Source organism: Tinamus guttatus, unplaced genomic scaffold, assembly GCF_059628265.1.
Source record: "Tinamus guttatus ecotype Peru unplaced genomic scaffold, ASM5962826v1 Tinamus_guttatus_pri_ptg000749l, whole genome shotgun sequence".
Taxonomy (NCBI): domain Eukaryota; kingdom Metazoa; phylum Chordata; class Aves; order Tinamiformes; family Tinamidae; genus Tinamus; species Tinamus guttatus.
In genome coordinates this window covers 863,169-882,405 of record NW_028289283.1, presented here as the reverse complement: position 1 = coordinate 882,405, position 19,237 = coordinate 863,169, and the positions used below count along the sequence as shown (strand labels likewise).

At 41.6% G+C, this 19,237-nt stretch overlaps 1 protein-coding gene across 1 annotated transcript; it reads right to left on the bottom strand.

Moving 5' to 3' along the window:
• Positions 1–6,850: 6,850 nt before the first annotated feature.
• On the bottom strand, positions 6,851–18,969 carry NUP50 (nucleoporin 50). Its single transcript, XM_088537368.1, has 8 exons — positions 18,890–18,969; positions 16,205–16,283; positions 15,390–15,473; positions 13,618–13,813; positions 11,701–12,363; positions 10,745–10,823; positions 9,627–9,745; positions 6,851–7,236 (listed from the first exon to the last, which is right to left on the bottom strand). Exons 2-8 carry the CDS (start codon positions 16,271–16,273, stop codon positions 7,034–7,036), a joined length of 1,413 nt encoding a protein of 470 aa, XP_088393494.1. The 5' UTR covers positions 16,274–16,283; positions 18,890–18,969; the 3' UTR covers positions 6,851–7,033.
• Positions 18,970–19,237: the final 268 nt, after the last annotated feature.

The window sequence follows — 19,237 nt, the reverse complement described above, 5'->3', positions numbered from 1 at the left end:
GTGCGGCACTGCTGTGCAGAGCCTCGTGCTCAGGGGCAGGCGCGGGGAAGGCCAGGCCCAAGTGTTGTTCAGTGAGCAGCTTTTACACCAGACCTTAAGTAAAACAGTATTTTGCACCAGAATGTAGCTGTACGGATGCGTGGTCAAAGTACACAAGGCTGCAAGCGGGTTGCAGTGTTTTGTGTTCTCTGTGTAAATATATAAATATTGATGCACACATTGCATGGTTGGTTTGGGGTTTTTGGGGGCCTCATTGATCGTCAGCATGGATTCAAAAGTGATCACTGGAAAAACCATGTCCTGAGCCCTCTGAACAAGGAGAAGGAGAACCTTCGTGCACCAGAAATGGAGCTGACCTCGTGTGGCAGCAGCAAAGGAAGTGCTGGACCCTGCAGCCAGTAAACAGACCTCTTGAACGAGTCTTGTTCATAGTATATTACTACTGTTGTTACCATTTTTCTAGTAGCTTCTTTCCTTTTGTGCCTCGTGGTGTTTGAGTTTGAATGTATTGGCAGCTGGTGGCGAGCTGGAGCGTTGGGAAGACAACCCCCAGCGGCACCCGGAGCAGAGCCCTGCTTTTCTGGTGACACTTGTTGAGCCTTTTGGAGATCAGCCTCCAGGAAGTACACGCTGTGGAAGGGGGAAGAAGTTAAAGGTGGATGTACCCCTAAACTGCTTTTAAATGGCTTTTTTCTTTTTCCATTCAATAATGGTATTAGAAAAAGAAAGTTCTTCTAAACTGATACGTGTTTTTCTTTTAAACTGAATTATGCAGCCATTAATGTCCAGGTTCATGTAGAGTACAATACTAAGGCTGACAGCTGTAATGATTCCTTTTTAATAAATCTAGGGAAAAAAAACTTTGATATGGCTTTCTCTAACATTGTTAAAAGGAGATTACTGCTTAGCTAGCTGTTTTATTACATTAAATTTTATTTACCAACTTTATATGGGTTTTGAAGACCTGCCAGAAAGTGCAATCTCTCTCCCTGGATTGAGAAAATTTGGGGCATTATGCTGTGCATGCATGTGCAAAGGGAAAAGTGTCTCAGCTGGTCAGAAAGTACTCAATGCCACTGAAACTGCCAGTGTTGTTTTATTTCAATGCTTTGAAGTGAAAGGTTTTGAGGACAGCCAGAGTGGAGAAAGCCTTATTTGAAACAGCGCCAAAGACACAGCAGCAGAAGCTTAAAAATCACAGAAATGAAGCTCGCTAGTTGTCTTTTAACAGAAGTTAGTGAGTGGGGGAGAAGATGTGGGTTTTTCTCCTGCTTTGGTCTTTAATCCAAATATGACTGGGCCAGAGAACTGCCCTGTACATTTCTGCGATGCTCTCACTGCATCACACTAATTAATGAGCCTCAGGAATATCCAGAAACGGTTGTTCTGACAATGGGGCAGTAGTTGTGCTCAAAAGAGCCCCTGCTTTGAGGAGACAAATTAACTTCTATGTCCTCGCATCCTGGAGCATGTGCCTCTCCTCATCTGAGAGAGGCTCCCAAGAAATGCTGTAATATTGTTGTGCACGTGAGTTTGCGGTCTTGATTTGATAGCATTTAATAGCCAAAGATAAATGGAAGGTAAAATGGCACTTGGCAGATTGAGGGAGGGGGGAATAAAAATAAATAAATAAATAAAAGTATCTCTGGTAGCAAATAGTTGCTGTGCTTGTGTACTTCTGCTTAGGAATGTTGTTCCTGCAACTCGTAATGTGGAGTTTGCTGGAAGCAAAGCAGGAAAACTGTGGGTCTGATTCTCATTTTTCCTAACAGTGTAGTTGAGAATCTGGGGATAACAGATGCTACTTGGTAATGAAAACATATTGAAGAATATCCAAGAAAATGCAGGTTGCTGAGTTTTCTTCAAAAGAATGTCCTGGCTAAAGGGAAACAAGAATAAAATCTCCTTGGGTGGATGGAGCTCGTTGACAGCTCTTAAGAAGACCAAGTTACCCTGTGCACACCTGTTCGGAGCCTCTTGCTCAAAGCCTCAGACCGCAGCTCCAGGTACTGCTGCTGGCTTCCTGGTGTCAGGGGCAAGAGCCCTCAGGCCTGCACCGAGCCTGGAGGCAGCCCTGGCGCTTGAACGACGAGAAGGGTGGCCAAGCCTGCATCTCCATCCTGCACTGACCTTCAAGCTTTGCACAGGATTTTGCTTTGCAGATGGTGGAGGGAGGTATCGAGGAGTGGCAGGTATCCTTGCTCAAGTTTTCTTGTTCGCAAGAGTAACTCTGAATTCCCTGCTGCCTGGTAAGAACATCTGGAGTCAACCTGCCTCACATGCAAGCAGGAGGAGAGCCCAGGCATTGTTGAGAGCAGCCATTTCTTCATTCCAACAGTAAGGAAATAGAGATTCCTCAAACTGCCAGTAAAAATGGCGCATGCTTTATGTTTTTCCTCTCAGTGTTAGGGACGCACTTTCCAGAGTGGTGGCACCACCTGGAAGTTCTCCTGGGCACCAGAGCTACCACTTACAGGTGAGACCCTCCTGCATGCCCTCCAGTTCAGGTGGGGCTCCAGACTCACCCTGACCTTAATTCAGACAAAACTTGATGCTGTGCTGTAGAGCTGTGATCTAAGGCAGTGCTTTGCCTACTACTACTACTAAACCAAACTCAAACTTCTGGGCGGTTGCCCTTGACTGGAGTCTTGCTAGCACAGGGCTGCTTGCAGCCCATGTTTGGCTGTCAGTGTGTTGCCTGGGTCGTGCTTGTCCCCTCGCTAGTGTTTGCAGCCTGTGGCTGCGGGGATCCTTTATTCTATTGGATTAGTCAAAAACCTCGCTGTGATTAAGGGAGACTCCTCTGGGAATGGTGCTTTTCCTTGGCACTTGGGCACTGTTGTTCTTGTCCTTCTCTGTTGTGCAAACGGTAACAGTTTGGGCAGTTAGTGCTGCGGAAGCTGCAGACCCTCTGAAAGACATGAGGAGTCTGTCGGTTCTCGCCATTATATTTTGTTACACTTGTACATCTCTATATAGCAATATTTCATTTAATCTTTGTGTTTTCATGCAACTGTTCCCTCCTAATCAGAGCAACTTTTTAGCACCACGTTGCCTACCTATTTCATCTTCTTCCCCTCAGTAGTTGCCACTGCCTTGGCTTGCTTTCCACCAAGTCACCTAGAAGTGCTGGGCTTCACCAGGGCACCCGGAGCAGCTCTTGCTCGGTGCCCACGCACTGCATTTGCCTCCTGGAATATACCCCAGATCCAGCTTTTCAAAGCAAAAGGGACACATGCAACCTAAGTTAACTCCCATTCATTTATTCACATTTTCCATGGATTTCTTTTTTCTTTTTTTTTTTTTTTTGGTACACTTTTTCAATGTATTAAAACTAAGGAGAACATTGTTACATTACAAGTTATGTGCAACATAAGTATCTGCTGAAAAGTTCAGAGCAGTTGAAACCTACTAACAATAATTCACAATGTCACATTCAGCAGTTTCACTGAGTTCAGACTAGTTCATGCCACTCAGAGCTGTTTAATGTCAGTTAATTTTTACACACAGGCAGCTACAAAAAAAAAAAAAAAAAAAACTTTTAGCAAATGCAATTAAGTTCTTTTAAGGCATCAAAAAAGACAGTCTTTAAGGACATTTGAAAGGTTACAGTGCTGTGAAGGGAGCTAAACGGGAGTTCTTAAAGATAACATCTTAATCGGTCTATGGACTACGGGTTCACTTGAAAGAGTCCTCCTTGTAAATTAAACTTGAATGTTCATGTTGGGCGCACTTACTGTTGTGTTCCCACATAGGCCTGAAGAACAGTGTAGAAAACTGCAAAAAAGCATTTTTTTTTCAGAATAAAATTCAAACCACCTAATCTCCTTTGCACATGATTCTGCGATTTAAAAGCAGCAGAGCTCTTGATTGCTCTTTGAGGGTGATGGCAGGGGAAGGGAAGCACTGTAAGACGTGGCAAAAGCAGGAATGCGGGTGCTCACGAGTGGCCCCAGCACCCGTGTTCGGAGCTGGCAGCGACACTGGCAGCTCCAGCGAGGGAGGAAACTGGCTCCTCTTGCAGCAGGTAGCAGCTCTCGGATCTCTGTGTGCTCCAGGGCACGGGGTGGCCTCGCTATGGCCACCTCCCCTGTGTAGATGAGTACTCTGTCATGCCAAACCTTGGTAGTTCTGTGCTCTCCACACAGCTTTGCCTTTTATTGGGTTTTAGGCCTTGATTTTTATTATTTCTATTAAATTATTTTTGTCTTTTCACAATAATTATGTATTTTAGTATTCATAATGGTACTGCAACTAAAAACCGAAGCATTATCGAAAACTGGTCTTTTTATAACCATATTGGCGAAGGTTTTGCTTGATAACTGAACCGAAAGAAGTATGACTTGCTTTTCCTCTTTGAAATCCAGACAGTGGCAGGGTCACTAAGGATGACGACTAAAATCTGTAGTTCTTGGTGAAATTCTTTCCTCCTCTGTTTTTAGTATTTAGCACTCATACCAGGGTGAGGAATGTAAGGACTTGTTGCATGAGCTGCTTATGAATTTGTTTCTAACAGTCTAGGTGGCAGATGATCCTTTTCAAGCACAAGCGTCCCGCTGCATCCCTGCCCAGCTGTACTGATGCTTACACACACTGCTGGGGAATTCAGATGTCTCCTCTCGACTTCCCATGGACAACAGAAATCATTACTTGCTATTGTGGACACTGTAAGGTGGTGTTTTTTTTTTTTTTCCTAGAACATCTGATTATTTCATTATTCTATTTTTTTCCTTTACTCTGTACACCCACCCTTGAAAACATGACAAAGCTGCATTAGTGATTACTGCGTTGGCCAAATGGGTTTGTGCAAAACCTCCAAAATGCCTCCTCTTGGAGGATCCTTGGGAAGGTCTGTCTGTACTGTCCCCTGCAGGCTCAGTTCCTTCATCCACATTTCCTCAGTGGGAAAGACACAGATACCTTCGTTTCTGCAAGTTTTAGGAAATGGAGAGAGCACTGAGCCCTGACCCATGAGACACAGCATGAAGCTGCTCATGGTGACAGGACCTGCTCACCTCTCCCAGACCTGCCTGAGACACAGCAGGTCCCTGCAGCCCTTGCATGTTCAGCCTGAGCCTCTAGTAAAACTTCAGGCAATGCTATGCTCTTCCCCCATGCACACACAGGCAGCACGTGAGCCTCCACTTTAGGTATGGGAAGGAACCACCCGGTTGGGAGGCAACCAGCACCCCCTCCTGCAGGCGCTCAAACGCCACACCGGCTGCAAAGGAAGGCACCAGCCTGTGTTTCCAAGAGCATCTGAAAACAGTCTTGAGTGCCCCTTGCACTTTAGCCCTCAAATGTGAGTCCTGGGACCTCAGTGTAGCTGAAATGGGAGCCAAGGCAGCCGGCTTTGGTCAAGAGGGCTGCAGATCCTATAGAGGCTGCCCTCATTTGGGTTAAGTGGAGGAGAAAAAAAAAGGCCATAACCGGAACTGTGCAACGACTGAGAACATCCCCCAACCCCTGGGGAAAGGTAAGTTATGCTACATCCCAACAAATGGTGCCGCTTCTTTCCCTTGCTCACTGGATGCCACCGTGACGGAATTCAGTGCATCCTACAAGATCTGCATCCTGCTGCTTTTCCCAGTACTGCTGTTCCTTCTGTGCCCAGTAAACAGAGTCAGGCCAGCAAGTGTCTGGTGTCTCCCCAGAGCTGCTCAGTGTGGCAAAGCAAAAAGCAGTTCAAATTTGGCACTAGCAGCTAGGTTTTGTTGATGGTTTCCAGAGCTGCAAGTGAAGGAGAAAAGCACTGGGGAGGTGAGGCAGCAGGGAGATCCCAGGAAACGGGCCAATATTTAAAAAAAAGAAAGGTAAGAAAAATGCCACCAACTGGGGGATGGGTAAAGTTAGCAGAAACTGGGGAACCGAGAGATGTTCTAATCTGTGTATTACTGCCATGTGGTGCATTTCAACGCAGCTGGGAACTAAGTTATTTAACATTAACCCGATCACCTCCTAAGAAAGCTTGCAGAACTGCAAGCGAGGCCCCACTGCTTAGATATAACGCACTGCAGTTTTAGCACATTGGAAAAAGGGTTACTAATAAACTAATCTCTGCACATACTCTGGGTAACAGCCAGAGGCTATGGAGACTTATAAAAATCCTGAAACGTAAGCCGGTGAAAGGAGACAACTTCAGAAAAGTACTAGAAGCAAGACAAGCTTCACAGCTCGGCGCCTGCTGTGTTTCTGTTCTGCCCAAGGGAATGGGGAGGAAGACTCCGCGAGCAAGTGCCCGTACCGGCAGCGTGAGGCTCGGCTTCCACCGCAACCGAGGGCCCTCGGTGCCACCCGCGCCTCCGCTCGGGAGTCAGTCTTCAGTTCTCTGCTTAGCCCATTGCCCATCCTTCGCTTGTTGCTACAGTGAGAGCAGCACTGAGGGGTGTTGGCTACGAAACACTACTGTCAGCCACCCTGTGCAGGCCATTTTTCCTTTAAAAGGAAGATGTGGAGATGCAGTGTCCAGGTTCCAAAGCACACTCAGCTGCAGAATTCAAACGCAGTATAGGAGACAGGAGCTCTCTTGTTCCAGTAAGTTGTTGTCAGTGACAGCTTGAAAAAGTTAATCTTGACAGAATCTGACAGACCTGTTGCTCCTAAAAATCTGGAATCTAGAAACAGTTTTGACAGTTACATTTCCATTTCCTGCTTCTCAACACATGAGGGTTGTTGCATTGCAGCACAGTCTGTGAGGAGTAGCTGGTACCACACTTCATACTTGGATTTCAGTCCATTCAGTCACCATGATCGGTGTTTAAAAACATACACATTAATTGAGACCAATATGCTGTATCCAGCAGATGCCCTGCATTTAGCTACTGAAAAATCAGGGAGCACAGTCTGACACTTGGATTCTATTAAAGCTTTTATTAGCTACTTGAGCTTTTCCTCTCAGTATTTCTGTAATAGTTCTTAATATCAGAGTAAAGTTAGGTGTTCAAGTGAAGTTACGGAAGAGGGGGCAGGAAAAAAAATAAAAAAGCAACAGTAGCTTGGCAATAATTCCTCCAATCACTGACTGCAACTTTTTTTAAGCCTCCTTTTTCTCCAGCAAGATTTTGTGCAATTCATCTGCATCTTCACTTGTTTTCACTCGTATTAACATAGTGACAGGACCAGTCGGATTCTTCTCGTCGATTGGGGGATTAGGAACGCAAACTATAAGAACATTGTTTTTTCCGGTTCTTGTGCAGGGCATCTTGGGTGGAATTAGAACATTCAACAGTATGTTTCCTGCATTGAGGAAAGGAGGGAAAAGTAAATTTGAAAAATTAGCATTTTTTCAGCTTTTACTGCAATAAGGATGTTTTAGTGTATTTACTAAATAGGGATTTAAATTTGTGTACTGAAGACAATTCAGAAGTGTCATAAGAGTCTTATTCTTACTCTTCCCTAAGCATCTGTTCTTATGCAACTTACTTCCTCCGTAGGATAAGGAATTCTATAAAAATACTGTGTCCTTTTTTAAAAAAAAAAGGAGGAGCGTGAAGAAAATCCAACGATAGCAGAGACATGGAAGGATAAGGGAAAGGGACAAGGGAGAAGTAGCAAAGGAGGAATCAACTCGAAGTGCTTAGTTTATGCTTACGGAGGTTACTCACTTTGAACATCAAGCAGAAGCGAAGAGTTAGTTTTAATACGTGTACAGACACATTAATCTAGGTGAACTGGGGTAGAAATCATCCAAACACATCTCACGTGGTCTATCATTATGCTACTATTAGCAGCTGTCTTTCAAATTGTTAAATTATCTAGCAAGTTTGAGTGCCATATATTAGCGGTCTATTAAAACAGTTGCAAGCAAACTCAAAGGTGCTTCAACTGAAGACACACACGTTTTGGGAACCTGGTAAACAGTTCAGAACATGGTGGTAGTATTTAGGGAAAAGTCAGTCTTCACCTTCCTCTCCAGTTCAGTTTTTCAACACAGTGAGGTTTAAGGAAAGCATTACAGCACTGTGTGAAGACAGCAAAAAGGAAAGCAGGCATCACTATGACAGCAGCAGCTTGCAGAACCTGATGCCTGGCACCACCACGCTACCAGAATCATTTACGTTGGAAATGTCTTGGAGATAGTAGGAGCTGAAGAAAAAGGAGCAATTTCCTAATACAGGAGCTCAGACGAAGACAGAGGGATGTAAAGCCATGTGGTGGAAACCAGTGTCAGCCGAGTGAAAGCTCTGAGACTTTTGTTACACGGAAGGTAACTTTGCCAGATCTATCCAGCACATCCAGCTCCCTAATGCAATGCTGAAAGGGATGGCAACGTGTCCAGATGTCAGCCTCCAGTTCAGGTGCCTAACAGTAATCTTGCCTTGATCTGGCAAACCTTGCCTCAAGTGGAAGTTCAGAGAAGTGACACAGACAACCTCATCTCACTAGATGTTTGAAAAGCTTCACCTAATGTGCACATCATCATTTCGTTTTTAGCCTTGCAAGAGAGTATTTTAAGCCAAAACTGAGATAAGCTTTCTAGCTGACCTATGGCAGAGTATGCCCATAGCTCTCAGCTTTTATAAGCTCGATTACTGAAGAAAAATTAATTGAGAAGTTGTGAAGTGCACAGCAACTACAAATGCACATTTGTTGAAGTCATAGCGAAGTCTGAGAAGAATGAGTACCAAAACACTGATTTCCACAGTTTATGAACTCCTCCGTCATTGAAGCAGGATGATTCATCTTAAATAATTTTTGAATATGTGAAATCCCCTAATATCAAGAAAGCAGAGAAATAGCCTTTTGTTCCTTATGCAATTGGTTATTTGTCTTACGAAATTAATCTCCTGAAATATACTGAGCAACTACCACACTAAACACCACTTTAACTCAGTAGAGTGAACCCATTATTTGTGATCCAATTGAAAATCTAGCTGAAAGAGTTTCATGCTTGGGCCTCAGTGTACATAAAAGTAATTAAGTTATCAAAATCCTGCATGCCTGTTTTATGTAACTCCCTCTTACTTCCCACCAAGCATCATGGATGTCTGCCCACATGGTCAACTGTTTATATCTTCACAGCAAATTGTAAGCAAGAGACAGTAGGCCTGCATTTTATCACAAAGCTTGCTCATCTGTGACATAGCATACACGCCACTTAACCTCCCCAAAAATTTTTGGAGAAAAGTTTTGAAGAAGTTTTTCGTGTTTTTTTTTCTTTCTTCTTTTTTTTTTTTTTTTTAACATTGAAACCCTACATTGTATTATACCAAACAGCAACCTCTTTATTCATTAACTTTCTGGTGTTTCTTGTTTACTTTATTATGGAGCCTTAAGTCAAGTTTCAAAAGATATTTAAGCGACGGCTGAAGAACAGTTCTGAAAGAAGAGAGGGAATGACACCCCCACATACACTCGAAAAGGAAAAAAAAATCCCCAGGATCATACACTGTAACCTTTTAGGGTACTTGAAGCAGTGTAAACATTTCAGAATATTTTTTAGAGCAATCCAACTGCATTATTTGAAATTAATGAAAACTTTTTCTGAATAATTTCATCACTTATGTTGTGCAAGAAAAAAAAATCCTAGTGCTTAGCAACAAATGTTACATAAATACTTGTTACTAGAAGGGGAACTCCGCCCCCCCCCAAAACAAACAAACAAAAAACAAAACCCCCCCACTTACCTAAATTGGTATCTGCTCGGACTAGCAGTTGAGTTTTTTCATTTCCTGCTGGCTTTAAATGTAATGTTCCTACACCTTTTTCTTTGAATTCATTATCCTTTTTGTAGAACAGTTTGCACCTGTGCCAAAAAGTAATTGTACAGATATGCAGAAGTCAATAATAAACTTGCTGTGCGCAGCAATCCTTATTCTTCTTGACCTGGTTTACGTTATGTACAAAGAGTAGGAATTTTGTCACTGCAGTACTGAAAGCAATGATTAACCTTCTCTTTCTGACTTGGTAAGTACTATCTGTTACCAACTGAAACAGCCATGTGAATCGGGGTGTGAAAAATAATTAAGGAATAATAGCTTGAATTATCATAAACTTCTGATTTCAAAAGTGTAAAAATTTGCTGTAAAAATTTGTAAGAGGATTACAATTCTACAAATTTTTAAGTCATCCTTTTAAGTGACAGACCAACAGACCTAACCTCATTTTTGAAAAATTAGTACATAACTTCTTTTTTTTTTTTTTTGGTAGGAGGCCAAGCTCTATTCTCAGGGCCAAGCATATGTATAATTTTCTGGACTACTAAACAGTCCAGGAGCTAGGAAAGTTCCAGTGGCACCTCACTTTCCATTGAAGAAGACAGCTTGTACACAGCTTCATAGAACGACTGGCATTTTCAAAATGGAGAGTCTTATTTTAGACTATGCAAATAGCTGATCATCTGCCTGAATTTTCAGTACAGTAAGTTACTTCTGTAAATTAAAACTGTGAGGATTACACTACACAACCTGATGAAGGCAGAAGTTTCTTCACTGGTGCCACTGATCACAAATACAACACAAAGTAGGTCTTAGTACTCAGTCCAAGACAGCAATAATTTTAACAAGCATCCACAACTGTCTTTGTCTGTAATTGAGCTTTAGACAAGTGGAAATTCAGACTCTACACAGCTTCATAAGAAGTTTAGTAACAAGTTAGTCAAGGATATATTCTTGACTACACAGTGCAGTAGTACACTTCTTCACTACTGCATATTACAAAGTGCAGTAGTGAAGAACAAGCACTGAGTAAATACAGATTTTGTTCTCTAAATTAGGATTCACTATTCCGAGTTAAAGTCACTTACTTCTTTGAATAGAAAGCATCATCTTCTTTTATTTCATTAACAACAACTTTTGGTGGCTCTTCCTCCTCCTCTTCTCCTCCTTTAAATACAAAGTTTTAACACATCCCATATATTAATGCTGTGCGCATATGATTTAGTGTATTTTCAGTGTTGTATTAGAACAAGTTTGTGCATGCTATATTTAACATCTACATGTATAGCCTCTCAAAGACTATACAAAATCACATGTATATGTGATTTGTGATCACACAAATACATTTAAGTGAATGTGGATTCTGAAAGTGAAGTAGCCCTCACCTATGTACACTCTTTTCATTCAGTCAAGGTCATCCTCAGTTTAAACTGTTATCAAAATATCAACCCCCAACAACTCCTCAAAAACAAATTAGAAATAAAAAGCTTAACAAATCAAACTTAAGCCAAAACCTTTTGTTAAGGGGAAAAACAGCTGTAACACTTTCAAGAATAGTCTCCACTCATAGAGTTATTTATTGTGCTTTTCATAGACCTAACAGACAAGTTTAACTTGAGGGAAGGGAAATCAGTTACAGAAGTGATAGCAAAAGATAGTAGCGGGATTATGTCTTTCTAATCCCTCAACTGCTGGCATTTCTACAGGCTAACTGTACCCAACTTACCTAAATAACAGACTAGAAACTGTCAGCTGCTATGTCCCTTTCTTGCCTCTTATATTCTTGGTAGTAAGATCTATGAAAAACTTCCCTCTCTTACATATTTTAACCATAAACCTACTACAACAAGCAGGACTCAAACATCCTTCAGGCGCAAGGCTGAGCATACCACTTGCTCCACACTTTAGAGTGAAACATGCAGTAGTCCAACATTCAGAAGCAATTATGATCTAGTGCAAATTAAGAATACTGCAAAGGTAAAATAATGTTAAATCCCATACATCCCAAGCTTATCATTAAAGCAATTTTTGTAATAGAATTTACCTTTATCATCACTACTGCCACTTTCTGTCTGGGCTTCCAGTATATTGGTAGGCACTGCGCTGACAGGCTTAGCTTGGTTTGCGTCTTTTCCAAACAAACCTGAGTTTCCAGGAGAAAATGAGAAACTGCTTAGTTGTCCAGAACCAAGGGAACCCAAAACAGAACTGTCGATGCTCTTTCCAAAATTAAATGAGACAGTTGATCCAACTCCTGCTGCTGGGTCTCTCTTTTCTGAAGCACTTTCAGTTTTTTTGTCCGAGGTATCCTCATTTTTCTTGCTGTTAAACAAAAATGTTGATCCTTGCTGTGGCTTTGAATTTCCAAAGGTAGAAACAGACTGAGTGCTTGGTGTCTTGCTGACTTCATTTTCAGAGCCACTATCACTATTGCTTCCATGTTGTTGCTCAATATTTGCTAGGTACTTCTCATAGTCTCTGAAGATTGGTGTCAGATCACATAGCGGGTTTGTGTTTACATGCTTAACTATCCAGTCACGCACAGAACAGTTTAAAGCTGCTAACTGTTTGTGATAAATGCCAGAGCTACACATTTGACTCTGAGAATGGCCAGATGATGACGCTTGACTGCCACCATTGACTTTGGGGCTTGCAGCCTTCTTTTCGGTGAAGGCAGAAGCAGTGGGACCATTTGACGCTGTGGAGCCTATTAAAGGAAAACATGGTTTAGAACAGGTTTCTTCCAAACGCACATTATTCAAAAGAAATCCACACTTCCAGAAACGTAGAGGAAGTATCAAATTATTCAACCGTGCTCAGTTACAATCCTTATTGCATCACAACAATCTGCCCTGTAGAGCAGTAAACAGCCAATGCTGTGAAAAAGCCTTCTGCTGTTTAGAGGTTCAAAGGCATAGGGACACCGAGTGCATCAAGGGAGGGGGTGGGATGGTGGGGGTGGAAACCTCAACTTCAATAATACAAGAAAATTAAGTTCACAGGCAGGTAAAGTAGATGGAATACATAGTTGTAGAAAAAAAATCTAAAGAAATTATAGAATAACATTAAGAAAAAGTTTATGTTACCAGAAAACCCCAAAATGTTAATCAGACATGTTTTACTAAATTGCAAGAGTTGTTAAAAGCAAAGTATTCAGTTATCTTCCGCCACTTTTGCCACTCTGAACGTACTAGCCAATTTCCGAATGGTTGGAGTGGTTTGAATATAAAAGCATAATAAAACGTAAGACATAAGACCTTGAGAAAGCCTTCATTAAGGACTTCAGTTTCCCCCTTTCATTTAAACTTACTGAAAACTAAGTAACTAAGTTTCAGATCATCATTTCTATTCTATGACTTGCTGACTTTAAATCTCTGTAGCATGGTTAGCTTTTCTACATCTCCAAGACAAAGATTCCTAAAATATAGACATAAATGTAACAGATGAAATTCTAATACGGCTGGTTTGCAATATAATAGTATAGGTTAAGATTTTAGCTGTATATTGCATTTACCAAAGCCTAGGAAAAACATACTTAAATAAGACATTGTAAAAATACTAATACCAAACAGATATTTTCATTTGCATTTTTTAAATTCTATTCAGAAAAATCAGGCAATTATTACATTGAACTAGAATGTGTTACCAGATGTTAATTATTCATATATTATATTATTCGTAATTCCAACTTCCATTCCTATGTGTTTGTATTTTAAAAGGCTTTATCTCCACTGCCAGATCAAATATAAACATGATTTCCAGCTCTCAAATTGCTTGTATTGGGTAATATGTCCCTCCACCAGTCTAAAATCTTTTTAAGAGATATTATAAAGTGGAATAAAGTTCCAATACTTTAAACAGAGCTACAGAATTATTTCTATTTGTTTCTTCACCACTCAATTAACGATGTGGATTTTATATCTGAACTTGTTGATCATACATATACTTATTTAAAACTTACCAAATGCCATTTGTGTTTCAGATGTTGTCTTTAAACTGCTGAAAGAAGGTGTACTAGAGACACTACTGCTTCCATTAGACAGCCCCTCTAAAGGCTTTATTCCTGCACCATTACCAAATCCACTGAAGCCACCTCCTGCTTTGCCAGAAGGTAATATAAAGCCTTTGAACCCCTTAAAAGCTCCTCCGCTTTCAGACTGGGGGGAGAGAAGGAAAGGAAAACAGTTACTTACATCTGACCCCCGCAAACCTCCAATCCCTCCTCCTTCAACATTCAATTTATTTTACCCTTCTTCGGTATGTCACTTTATGCTTTATTTAATGCACATTATTTTAAGCCAGCTATGTAAACAGAGTTGTTAGTTTCCTCCTAAGCTTTCTTATGTCACACGTTGCTACTATTTTTACAAGGACTCAGAGGTTTGGTATGCAAACAAACTAGATACAGGAAGTAGATACATAACTTGCTGAAAATACTGGATGTGTCTGACTACCTATTTGGTGATTCATAGTATTTTGTTCTCTTCAAATAATTACAATGCAATTGCAGACTTATTTTCGGACACATTTGGCATTTACAATGACAACTCAAGTTCAGCATTTCAAATGCTCACCAAAACTGCAGGCTTTGTAGTAAGCTAAATAAAGTTTGCTTTAGGCGACTTGCTAGAAAAATTGCAGTGTGATGTAAGAAGTGTATGAAGTGTATTTAATAATATAATATATATATGGTTTCTATAACTTCGCCATCATCTAGTTTTGATAGCTTTAACCTAACAGCCATATTACAGGACAGTTTCTTAGGTGTTTTAAAAGGTGAACATCTAAAATGATAAATACCCTAATAGGTGCTGTCTCTTTTATACTAACTAAAATATCTTGCCAGGTCATGAGCACTCATCGCTTTAGGGGACTCTCAGTGTCACTAGAGAGTCAGAGGAAAAGGAGAGGTGCTTCTGAGTTTCATCTGGTTTTAGACACTGAATAATTTGCAGAATTCGACAACTCTGGGCTCTACTCTAACACCCAGAAGAGCAATGGCCATGTGGCTATGGGCTCTCTTTGCTTCCCTTCATGCTTTAGTTTTTCCAGTGTGAGTCCTCTGTTCTTTATTTCTAGCTAGGTATTCTAACATGCTCTTCTTCCAGTTTTGCTCTCACACAGCTGCATCCTGGCCTCCTAACTTTATTTCTTCTCACATCACCTAGTCCCATTTCCCATTCCACCAGCTCCTGAACACCTCCCCTTCAGTTTGTGCCTTATTTGAATCTTCTTTCCAATACAGTCCTTTAGGAAACTGCACCCTCTACTACATCTCTGACTAGAACTACTATGGCCAAAAATGTAATGGGAAAGTTTCTTCCTTCTTGTTGCTTGGACAGCAGTAGGAAAATCCAGAGCACAGATAACTTCATTAACTTTTGATTTCCAAGCTTCCCTTTCCACAAAGACTGAAATGAGAGCAGTTCAAATACTACTTTCCCCATCTGTAGAAATGATAATGACTCAAGCATTCTGCATTTGTACTTTAAAGAACACAAATCTCTTTAGCCTTCAAAAGTACTAGTACTGTCCATTTCTTATCTAAGCCTTACTCTTGCTATAGGAACAGTAACTGAAAATTAATTTGCTATGTACAAGAGCTGGCTAATTACATATACCTTATAAATGGTAAATCAATACTGTATTAAGCCACAAGCACAAGTGAAAACCTGAACAGAGGCTCTATTTTACAAATCAGTTAGGCTGCAACACTGTTCCGTGATTAGTTACCTCTGTTCCAACATTTCGGCGTTTTGCTTTTTTAATAGCTCTGTTCTTCAGGACTTCTTCACTGGCTACTGAGAAAGTTCCCACCTTTGAAAACAAGTTACAGAACATTTAGGGAGATTTTCAGAATAAAGCCAAAACAGTCTGAACAGATGGCAGAGATCAGCTTTTGAGCACAACTGTACGCTTCCCCATTAACAGGGAAGGCAAAAAAATCGCATTATGCTGTATTCCAGTACTGTGATTTAGATGGTCGTGTACTTGAATGATTAGTTTACACTTTACAGCTTTCACAGCTCTATTTTGCATTAAATTTGCCTTCACCCAGACTAAATCTAGATTTTATCATGACAAAATAATTGAGAAATTCTGCTGTCTGTAAAACATATTTGCCAAACGGAATCTGTTGATACAGCACTGTTACAATCAAACTTCAGTTTGGAGAAAATATATTGAAATGTATGGTCAAAATCCACCTCCCACAGGTTGCTGCAGTTAAATATTAGCAAAGGCAGTTAAGACCAGTTACTACCCCATAATAAATGAAGAAATTAAGTTTTCTTATATTCATATTTCTAGAAGCGTATGGACAGTTTTGCTTCTTACACTCTATAGGCCTGAACATATAACATTTTTACCTGCACAGAAGATTTTTTTTAAAGCACTGATTTATATAAAACCATGTTTAATTGATAAGCTTGTAATCAGTTTTACTATGTTTTTAATCCACAAGATGAACAGCACGCAAATAACTACCCTATGGTAGTTTGCGGACTGATGGTGGGGACAGTGGGGGGACATATCTAAGAATATTTTACCTCCTCAGCTTCATCTTCCTGATCCCAGTTTCTGTCAGTCAGTTCTTTTTCTGCAATTCTCTTTGCCATTTTCGCACACCTGTATGGACAAATAATCAAAAGAGCACGGAATCAACTGTACAGCAGCAACTAGAATAAGCAACAGGAATTAGAGTTCATATAGAAGCAGGTCAAAATTGAAACAAGAGCTGAAAACCAAATATTCTATTGCAACAACAATTCAACAATCAACAGCACGTGAAATTGGGAAAGGTGCGCTGTTCAGACACTGCATTTGAGCAATAGAAGCACACAGTTCAGTTACAAGGTGTGTTTTCCTTCCAGTCCCACAGGCCATACCTTAACACCACTTACTGGAAAGGATTGCAAGAAAAATCAAGTAAGATCATCTGGTTAAAAGATTTCATATCCCCCCTCATCTTGCTTCCTCTGCATCTACCTCCATAAGCAGCAATAATCTTGAAAGGAAAATGAAATTTTTGATGCTTTATAACATCAAAAATAATGATGAGGGGTACCCACTGGAGCAAACGGACTGCAAACTTAAGAGTAAGAATGAAAATAATGCTCTAATACGAAACTAAGAAGACTAATTAAAAAGTTGAAAGATTCTAGTGCAAATTACTAGAATTTCTAATTCAAAAATATTTCTAATACAAAAACTTCTGACTTGCAATTTTGTAAAGTGCAACTCACAGGCTGTATACAAAAAGAAGGCACTGAATCCAGTGTTTTTTTGTGTCAGAAAAATCTGGTTGATAACCACATTGCTCTGATTCTATTTAGAAAGAAGAGTCTGTCTAACAGCAACTACATTATCCAATATAGTCATGAGAACTTTTTCAGAAAAAATATGTAGATTTTGTAGCAATTTAAGTCCGAGGTAACCCAAGCAAGAATTAAAATTCCTAAAAAACACAGACAAAAAAAATCCATACACTGCTATGATTCAGACCTGGTCAGAAAAAAAAATTCCCAAATATTATTAGCTGAAAATGCTAGCAAAGGGTGATTTCATAAGTCATCCCATTTATCAAATGAAATATTTTTAAACAGAACACTATATATAACTGCACAAGTCTCACAGAGATCACAAATCAAATACAGGAATTTTGGTCTGACACATTTAAAGGCAAATTATTAAGATCTTTTAGAAGTACAATTATTTGACAAAAGAAATTGTGGAAATACTTTTAAATGTCATAAACCACGCCACTCATAGGTCCTATCATGCTTCTGTATCAAGTGAAAAGTATTTCCCAAGCCAGGTTGATTCACCAGTTCCGCTTTGCACGTGGCTACGCAAACACCTGTGACCAGAGGAAGACAGGATTGCTTCCATGTGCCAGTGACCACAGTTCAAAGGCTTTTGAGATCGTAACCAAGAATTACTTCATTGGATCTACAGGGAAGATCAAATTGCCACTAGAAGGGCAGCCACTGGAACACTACAAATACTGGATGAAGCAGATGCCTGTTCTCCATTTGCAGAAGACAGGGGGAAACTGACTGGCCTGGGCTCTGGTTCTTCACAGGTATTTGTATTTATATGATTTTTGCACAATAGAAGCTGACAGCAGACTCTAACATACATAGCAGCTGTAGCAAAAGAGCTATAGACAGATTTCTAACTTGTGAAGTAACACTAAAACATTTCCATCTGACATCTCAGATACTGCACAACCCTCAGGAAGTTCTTTTTTAAGTGTTCTGAAGGGGTTATGATGGGTGTATTATATCTTCTTATTTATCAAACAAAACATAGACAAACTACCACAATACACTTGGTAAATACAGACTTATTTAACACAACTTTATGAGAAAAGGTTTATTTCTAATACTGGCAACCCACAGCACAGCCTACCTACTATAAAGTTACAAAGTCAGCACTGTTGGAAGGTAACACCCTGAAATTAAGCAATAAAAGTCAATCGTCTCTCAGAACGCCAGACACACAGAGCAAAAATGCATATTTAATGCCACTCCAGCTCTTTTTCACCCACACTTTGGCTCCAGAGCAGGAAGTGCTGTTACACACCACGACATGTAAAAGCACCGGAAGTCAAAAGTGGTGCTGCACGGCAGCAAATCCACGCGCCTCCCTTCCTGAGAAGCTGTTCTAGTTCGTATATGCTCTTTCTGGTTTAGCACACTAAGTCCCCCTCGCTTCCTTTTCAAGGGTCTACCAGCATTTTAACACAGCAATTTAAGCCCCTCCCTCTCCCTCCACACACGGCACATATAAGCAGCAGACTCTACTCCTTTCTCTCCCAGCGCAGCTCGTCCAAATACGCTTAAAAATCGCGTATTTGGCCTTGCGCAATCAGGAGAGATAAGGGGAAAACGAACACGGCAGCATTACCCCCCCCGTATGCCACCCAATCGGCGGCATTTCCAGCCGCATGGCGCTTTCCGCCCGGGTTTGAAACCCACGAGGCGCCCTGCCGGCCGCTCAGAGATGAAGCGGCTCCGAAAGCCGCCCCGCAGCCCCAGGGACGGGGCCGGGAGCACATGCGGCCTCGCGCCAGCGCCCTCCCTCCTCTCCTTTCCGCCTCAAATCGCGGCGAGGCGCCAGCCCGGGGACCAGGGGCCTCCCTCCCACTATGCAAAAGATGCCGCGGAGGGAAGAGAGGGACAAGCAGGCGCCGCGGCGGAGGCCGCGATGGCAGGCGGGGAGGCGCGTACCTGTGCGGAGCAGCCGCTCGCTCGCTCTCCTCGCGGACGGGCGGCGGGCGGCGCTCCGGACGGCGCGGCGGGACCGGGGCCGGGGCCGAGGCCGAGGCCGAGGCGGCGGCGGCGGGAGGAGGCGGGGGAGGAGGCGGGCTCTCGCGGCAGATTGCGCGGCGCCGGGCGCGCTCACCATCCCCCGGCCGGGCCTCTGGCCACACACCCCGCGGCGGGCCCGCGCCGCCTCAGCGCGAGTCAGGCCGCGGCAAGCGCCATCTTGCTCCTCCGGAGGGGATTAGAAATAAACACATTAAAAACAAAAAGAAAAAAAAAAAAGGCGAGGAGGAAATTATTTCAAAAAGGAGG